Source organism: Nilaparvata lugens, chromosome X (genome assembly GCF_014356525.2).
Source record: "Nilaparvata lugens isolate BPH chromosome X, ASM1435652v1, whole genome shotgun sequence".
NCBI lineage: Eukaryota > Metazoa > Arthropoda > Insecta > Hemiptera > Delphacidae > Nilaparvata > Nilaparvata lugens.
The window spans coordinates 90,949,856-90,959,280 of NC_052518.1; the positions used below are offsets into that span (position 1 = coordinate 90,949,856).

At 35.5% G+C, this 9,425-nt stretch overlaps 1 protein-coding gene across 1 annotated transcript in view; it reads right to left on the reverse strand.

The window, feature by feature from the left end:
• Positions 1–8,309, reverse strand: part of LOC111043958 (twitchin) — a 226,797-nt gene extending 218,488 nt beyond the window's left edge. Inside the window, 1 exon segment of the mRNA XM_039442103.1 lies at positions 7,911–8,309. Within this exon segment, the coding sequence (XP_039298037.1) occupies positions 7,911–8,223 (313 nt within the window). The 5' untranslated portion in view covers positions 8,224–8,309.
• Between the last annotated feature and the right edge of the window lie 1,116 nt (positions 8,310–9,425).

A 9,425-nucleotide genomic window follows, 5' to 3' on the forward strand; every position in this document is an offset into this window, starting at 1 on the left:
TGTTATGTTTTCGATGTATTCCTTATTTTATTATTTAATGACTATATTCTATCATGTTATATGACTTCATACTATTCTTTATTCTATTGAAAAGATACCTTGTGTAGATAAATTATTATATTATGTACATTTTAATATTGAAAGTGAAACCTGAATTTATGTACGGTACTACTATCAAATTGACGTTTCCGATAGCATTGTGCATTGAAGGAATGAAATTATTCTTATTCTTATACAATAAATTAATTGACTTAGTTAATGATCAATAGTTCTCTGGTGACTGATTTAATAGCATTCATTATACATTACAATTCTCTTTTATTGTTAAACATTATAATTTTCGCATTGTTAAAAATTATGCAAGAGCAGGGTACCGGTACTGTACATGGAATTAAATCTTGCAAAAGGTAAAGGGTTACAATATACCGTCCATTTAAATAATATTGATGGGATAACAGAATCAAGACTTTTGTTTGATTTAAAATGTAGCTTTCACAAACCCAAACCCAAACGATGTGATGATTTAAAAATCATTTTCCACCATCTGAATTGAAAATCAGTTTCACCAACTAAGTGAGGAATTATTTCAAATTCATGTGGAGTACTGTAATACTCAAGAAATTGGGATGGGAAGAGCGGTTGACTCAACTGTAAACTTTTCAAACAAAATCGTATTTCCTCAGAATCTCAAAATAGTTTTGATGCATTTCTACATTATTCAGACACCATTATGATTCATTAACTTTAATTAACATTTTCGTAACTTGAAGTAAAAAATTGGATCTTTGCATGCACAAGTAATCATGATTCTATTTGGATTGCTTATCTGATAAATTCAAGCCAAAATATCAAAAGCCAAGTAAACGTAATAGGTTTAATTCTCAATATGAGCATGATTCAGCGATTTAAAAGGTCAAAAATTACTATGCGGTTCTTTCAAATGTCTAGCAAATGATGCCAGGAATAAATTAATTTATTCCTATAAAAACCGAACACCTGTCAGCGCAGCTTCCTAGCAGTCGACTATTTTACAAAATTTGTCAACTATAAATTTTAAAATAAAGTCTCTAGCCCGAAAAGTGGCAGAGTCACACTTTTACAAGATTGACGGCGTACGAAGCTTACTTGAATCTATTTATTCCCTCTGAATACCCAAGGCTAGTTCACTAATTAAATGTGACAAGTTTAAACTTGATTATATAGTGCAACAGGTGTGTTGATTCTGTGAATATTCAAAGCCTTTCCAATAAAAAATTAACGTTGGCTGACCTGTAATATTTCTATTCAATAAAATTCATGAATATTTCTGTGAATGAGGCCCACAACCTGTTTTTCTTGAGCATGAATTGAGTTGATAATCATACAAATATGCACAAGGTAGGATTCTCAAAAAATATGAAATTGAATCTTACTAAGTTGGATTGATTCTTACAAAAAAGTTAATTACGTAAAGGAAAACAACCAATCAATTCAATTCATCATTGAAAAAATTTTGTATGATTTTGTAATAAAAATTTATTACCGACCAACCGACTAATACTATTTATTACTATTTCTATAATTGTTCTTTTATTCACAAAGATTTATTAGCATAATCTTTAAAGGCATATAACTCTTATAAAACAACTAATCTGTACTGGTAATAACAGAAATATTGATACACCTCTCTGTAGACTAAGTTTCAGAATAGTATAATGCCGTTTGGGTGAAAATGTTTATAAACTGACACAAGTGGAGGTATGTTTCATTCTAGGTATTCAGATTTAGGATGAATATTGAGTTACCGAGAATATTCAGCACCAGAAGAAGAATTTTTATTATTTCTCAATTCCTATATATATTGAAATAAATTTCAATAAATTTTAGTATTATAAAAATATTTAAGTGATATTTCAAACATCTAATTTGAATTTTATTTTCACACTATGAGCTTTCTATTTATATTTAGCTCTCACGAAATTTTACACGTTTTGAGCTTTTGACCAAGTCGCTAACTTATAATTATAATCGCCTGGATTAGATTTCTGACTTGTCTATTATATAGCTGTAACGATGAATGTCGATAAAACTCTATTAATTTTATGTATATATAGATTATTATATTATTCGTCAATTTTCAATTTCAAGATTAAAATAATTGCCAATCTTATTGACAAGCATGATGACAGATTTGTCAGTCAATGATGACGAGAACAAAAGTCAAGTCGGAAATGACAAATGCAGACTGATGAAAGACGATAGAATGCGGATTCACATCATTAGCGGATGCAAAGTTTTGGCACGAAATGTTAGCATTGAAAGACACACAACAGTACTCTATTGGTTCTGCTTAATTTTCCCTATAAGATTTGGCATGAGAAAGATGTAAAGAGAGAAAAATAGAGAAAGTAAGAGAGAAAAGAGAAAAGTAGAGGGCCAGGGATTCAGATGATTTGTTTGAATACAACTGAAAATTAAATATGACTTGGTGAGTGTCAATGAAAGCTGAAAAAAGCATAAATAACTGTTAAATAGACTTGTGGATCAGTGGCGCCATTTCACCAAACTGCTAGGGGGGGGGGGCAAAAATCAAGACGTATTGTGGGGGGGAGAAATACCCCAAAAGGGTAGAGGGACCTGGGTTTTTCCCCATAAACGTTACATTCGAGGATGTTATTATATGCTTCATTTTTTCCAGTTTTATACAAATTTGGTTGAAGTATCAATACAAACATATACATTATTAATTATTAAATCATGAAATATTTATTAGAAATAAAGGTCTACAGAGAGACCCTAAAGTAGGAATACACTGAAACAGATTTCTTAAAAATAATGGAAAAACATAAATTTCTCTTTTACTATGACAATTTCAACAATTTAATTGGCGATCATATTCTAATTGGAAAAAACTTTCAGTTAGAAAGCTAAAGATACATCAAGCTGTTCCCATAATTCTCAACAACTCTTTACATACATTTTTGATTGTCTGATTGTGCCCTTTCTTTTGCTTTCACTGTGACATCTTGCAACTTACTAATTCTCACATTGAAATTTATGCAATAACTCACTTATTGTGCCCTGATCAATAAGTTTACCCATTCTATATTCAAACTATACCACAGAGGAAAGTATATTCTTTATTACTCTGTACCCGTATCCATACGTTCAAGGCAATTTTGCTACATTGTTGATAATGTAGAAGGAATTATACTACTGCTGTTAAAATAAGTATTAAATCATTATGAGATTCTAAGGATTCGTGTAGATAGACGCGCATTTTCATTATTTATCATTATCATTTTTATTTATGGGGCCTAGGCCCCCCCCTGCCTTCCCCCTAAATGGCGCCCCTGTGTGGATGGGAAGCTACTGTAGATTTCATTAAATTTACGAATTCGATTTTTGTTGCTTTGATTTATCTGATCAAGAAACAATTTGAAAATAATAATATAATGAAACTCAAAATAAGGCCGGCATGGTTTGTGCAGACGCTGAGTGATTGTGAGAAGGCTGGTGTCACTGCGGAGAACATTCAAAATAGAGAAATGTTCAGACAAAAAGTGCAGAGTGTGATCTTCGAGGAGGAGGAGGAATGAAGGAGACGTGAACCCCACAACATCGAGCAGCTGAGGAAGGATGGATCAGAAGTTAGTGTCTATTGTGACTAATGTAAATTCATGTCAGTAGACACTTAACCTTGGTGTAGAGTTTTAGTGCTCTGTGACTTGTTTTCGTGAAATGACGCTTTTGGGTCCTCAGGACCCAAGAGTCACAACTAACGTTACTTTTTCATTTCTTTCAAATGTACATTTTATGCAATAGTGATTGAATTCAAGCAGTCAATATGTACTTTTTGAACAGAGACTTCGAAGAATGTACAAATTGACATCTAGATCTCGATTTCAATGACATTAGTGATTCTGAAGATTAGAATAATGACCCTGGGTAGGATGCCAGTGAAACCAATGAACTTGTGTGATCCCAGGGACACTAAACTTTCCCTAAAAGTGAACTATATAAATTAAGACTATATATCAAGTGGACTATATATATATATATATATATATATATATATATATAATATATATATATATATATATATATATATATATTATATATATATATATAAGTGGACCTTATATATTTTTCATGTTTTTATTAGTGTTTCATGTAGGTTTTAGTATCTATATATTTAATATTCATCACTATAATTTCATAAGTTTTGTAAAGATTGTGTAAAAACTACCCTAAGAGTGAACTATGACCTTCAATTTTTTTCCATATCTTTCTAGTAATGTTGCATGTAATATCAATCATACTGGAGTATCATAGTGTTTCATAGTATCATGTATCATGTAGAGTATCATACTGTAGTATCTATCATACTGATCTATTCATCACTATAATTCTCTCTTCACTTTATATAAAATAATAACCGATCGTTACCTTTCACTACCCTAAAAGTGCAAGGTTCCATGAATCCATTCTTTCTATTATAAAAATCAATTTTTGCTTTACATAGGTGCTTGTTGCGTCATTTTTAACCCTTGGACATATTAGGATCATAGAATAAGATTATATATCTCGAAATATTCAATATGGAAGAAGTGGGTCCCAGGAGCCAGGATCACGACTAACGTCAGATAAAAATTGGGTCACGACTAGAAGGTTATGCTTCTTCTTCTTCATCTCTGAAGCACATATTCCTGCTAATTTTAGAACGCACCAGAACAAATGCCAATACGTCACAATAATGAAAGTGCGACCACGTGGCCTGCATCAGAAGAATCGCGATCAGTTGAAATCGGATTATCCAATCAGCTGATTGGAATTCATCAAAATAATATGTCGGCACGTAAAAACAAACAGGTTTTTTTCTACATGCCGCCGATAATCACACGCAAATTTAGTGGCAAATACCCATTTAGATAGCTGTTTGCATTCTAGTCAGCTGTTTACATCCCTGCATTCCATTCCTATTCTTCTTCTTCTGGTTCCTTCTCCTATTGGAGGTTGGAAATCATCACGGCTATTTTCACTGTATTGATTGCACTTGAGTTGCAGCCATAACATTCTCTTAAATTACGCAGCCAGGATATCCTTCTTCCCACTTCTTCCATTCCTATAAGCCGCTCTTATTTTAAAAATGGCTCGCATGAGTTGAAACATTCAACAAAATATAAGAAAGTACTGTACTGGATGATATTTTTATTCTATTCCAACTACTGATAAATTTGAATTTACGAAGCAGCAAAAATACGGTTTTCTTTCTTCCTTCAAGTGCAACCAGAAAAAAGATTGCTGCCTCAATCACTGTAACCTCCAGTGATATTGAGGTCAGTGTGTACTTACGTTCCACATGTAAGCTCTACATTCCCTATTAAAACGCGCCTTATGGAAGGAAGCTGAAAAATTTAGATGCATGTATTATTTGAACACTCTCAACTATCTTCTCTGCTATCTTCTCTGCTCTTGCTCTAACGAAGGAATGTTTTTGGATCAATAGTTCAATTATTCCAACGGTGGTTACAGTCTACTAAGCTGGATTCGTACATATCAGTATCAGTGAATCTATTCTATACAGTAAATATATTTTTCCTTCAGTTACGTTGAAAAGTGGCCATTGCTGCACTGATTACAGAACGCAAAGAATCACTTTTCCGCTCTAGTGCGGGAAAAATTTTTTCTGCACTCCAGATTTGCAACATGGCAACTCAAAATACTTAGTAGTAAATATGGAGCAACAGTGCAGCAAAATCAAAATGAAGTTGGTAACAGTGACTGGGCTGCTATAGTGAGCAGAGGTGCAACGAAGCACAACGAGCACCTTATTATAAGGACAACGAGGACTTTAAGATTTTAGGATTAAGTTTTTATCAATAATAAAATTACACAGAAAAACATTTGATGGATTTCAGGCAATTTTACCCATAATTACCCACTTTTCATATTCAATGGTAACTGTAGGAAAAATTTAATGTGAAATACGTGCGCAAAGTTCCTCTGCTGCACTCAACAAACCATTCCGCCCTCGCCTACGGCTCGGGCGTAAACGTTTCTTTCGGTGCAGCAAACTGTTACTTTGCGCACTAGTTGCACAAATAACTATTCCCACTCAGCCCGGCCGGTATGAATAGTCAGTCCCATGGAAATGACATTCTCGCTGTACCAGACAAGTTCACTGATATGTGAGAATCAAGCAATCAAAATTTAATCTGGGTTCCCACACAACAACAGTGAACCTGTTCAGTGAAAATATAATTCTAGCGAGTTCTAATTGGAATATTCACACTCAGCACGGCTGAGCGAGTATGAATAATCCCAATAGAACTTATGTGAATTATATTTTCACTGTCACTATTTTGTGGGATGTCAGGGACCGGTACAGTTGGGTTATATTCCCATGAGTTCTAATAGAAATCCATACCCAATCGGCCGTGCTGAGTGGGAGCAGTCCTATCAGGAATCATGGAAATCAGTGGCGAATATGGATTTTTTTGTAGGGGTGGGGGGCAAGGTTAATGTAATATTAAGGTAACCCGAACTGGCACGAACTTCACCCCACTCTCCTCACCTATACGAGGAGAAGAAATATCACTGTCTGCCGAGGAGATGCCTTCGCATACTATTCATTAAAAAATTCAGATTACTGTACCTATTTTTCTTTATATTCATTATTTCGGGGGGGCGGACCCTACTTATATTCGCCACTGATGAGAATGTTGTTTTCACTGTAGGCCTACCGGACACGTTCACGGGTACTGATCATGATTTTGTGGAAATGCAGCTTAGTAGACTGTAAACACAGTTGAAATACTTAATGCTATTTTCACTGTAGACCTACCGGACACGTTCACGGATACTGATATGATTTTGTGGAAATGCAGCTTAGTAGACAGTAAACACAGTTGAAATACTTTTTGTGTAGTTGAGGAGTTGATATAATGGTAATTATTCATATTAAATTAAAATACTAAGAAATCGTCAAAAACCACAGATTTATTGATACTTAGATCGGTTTAGGTTGTTACACCATTATCAATCTCTGATAAACAGGAGTTTGGTGTAACAGCCGAAACCGGTCTTTCTAAGTATCAGTAAATCTGTGGTTTTTGACAATTTCTTAGTATTTCTATTTAACAGTTGAAATAATTGAACTATTGAATCACAAATATATACTTTTGTTAGAACCAAAGTGTGGGCAGCAGAGAAGATAGCTGAGAGTATCCAGCTTTCTGAGGAATCTAGCTTCATTGTCTATACAGTATAATTTCACCCTTTCCTCCTCAAAGGTTCAACCTACAGAGGGTCTGCGGACTTTTCTACGTTATTGCATATTATGCATGAGCATTTTATTTGGACTGTGTTTGGATACATCACGCATGCAATGAAATGCTATAATTTTATTATTACTAAACATTATGAAGCTAGTTTGCAATTGTACTCTCAACTTACTTGTCAAGCTAGGACCCGTTTCAGGGCGCTGAACACCATCTTTAGTAGTACCTTAATACTCCTTTCTGACTATTAAGCCTGCAGAAGATGGGGCTCAACACCCTGAAACGCGTCCAGACTTAACAAGTGAGTTATAAATAATAGTGAAAAAGTGCTTCATAAAGTTCAGTAATTTGCCAATAGTTCAAGCACAGGTTGGTAGAAGTTATTTATTATCGACTAGCAGGTAACCCGTGCTACGTGAATTCCTTGCGCTCTGTGAATATCTTGACAAACTCAATCTTGACCTACTGAATTTGAAAATTGAAGAATTGAAAATAGGCATATAACTATCCTCGGTAAAGTAAGAATCCATATGCAAAATTTCAAGTTAATCAGTCCAGTAGTTGAGACGGGATGATGCGTCGTCATTCCTATTCCATATGAATTTCCTATCCCATAACTATATTATATAGATAAAAAAGTGTACTCACGGCTGAAGTTGAGATTGATGGAGGCGGCCACTTCGCCCATCTTGTTTTTCGCCTTCACTTTGTATAATCCAGCGTCAGTTTCGACCACATCGTCGAGCTCCAGCACAACTAGAAACAAATTCGTGCCTATCGTCTGTGTTTTCATCACGGTCCTATTATCCTCGGCGAGCTGCGTCTCGCTGCGAAACCACGTGATGTCTGGCTTCGGCGAGGAGAGGATTTTGCACTCGAACACAAGCCGGTTGCCTTCATCCTCCTGACGCAGCTGCGGCTTCTGGGTGAAGCTCGGAGCAAAGTCCTCAGCGACCCCCATCTCAGCTGGTGGGTCACTACGCTCTCTGGTGGGCTTGGCCTCTCACGCGACACGCACTTACGCCATCGATTTGTCTGCAACACAACAATTCCACTATTCATCGTCTGCTACTGAAAACCTTGTTTCACAGAAAAATGACTTAACATTGCTCCTTAATTCATACTTATATCTATTAATTAACAGTACGAGTCCTGTAGCTTTGTCTCCGTGACTTTGAAACGGTACATAGGCAAGGTATGGTTCGCGGGTTAATATTCATGGCTTTGCAAAAACATCAGGTTTCAGAGGCCCTAGATCCCTAGATGGAGGAGCTCCCTACACAGAAATTCACGACAGAGAACTCATGAGAACCCATGAGAGCTCATGCCTCATTTTACACACAGATTCTTCATGAATGAGAGAGTTGCAACTTATCACCAACAATGGAAAGAGCATATCGAACGAATGTCAGCTGAAAGGCAGTATTGTGCTAAAAGGACGTCATTCCAAAAAGCTCCTTGTGTATCTTTCCGGAGGTGAACAAAAATGTTCCATGTTTTTGAACGGGTAGTCTAGTGGCCATCTGCCCATAGGAAAAGCTACAGACCCGGATTGTAACTCATAATACATATTGAGACCTATAGCCCTATCACAATATCATACAGAAGAGGTGGCATGAATTATTGAGAGTATGATAGTATGAAAGACTACCAGCGTCACATAGCTTCGCAAAAACCAAAGACTAGGACTATCGGCTTGAGTTAACAATGAAATTTGGAACGTATAACACCCTGTACCATAGGATATCTTCTTATGCTATCTTTCCTCTATGACAATACATAGTTGAGAACACAATACATGCATGCAATAGGGTGCGTACAGATTTACGCGCCACGAGCTCGCACATTTCACTTCCTATCAGCTGATTTTATGCTTATTATATCTGTATTTGTACAGAAACAGTAGCATACATAGCAATATAAAGCACAGCATCAGCTGATGAAAAGCGACATACGCGTGTTCGTGGCGCTTTAGTCTGTACGCACCTTTACATATAAAACGTATACAAACGCACGTCAAGAACATAATACTAACAAACAATACATACATTATACATACAGACAAGACTTATTCGTGTCGAATATCATGACAAAATTCTTAAAGACTTATTAGTCGATATAATGCTCATGAAACAATTACCACCTCAAATATTCAACTACTCA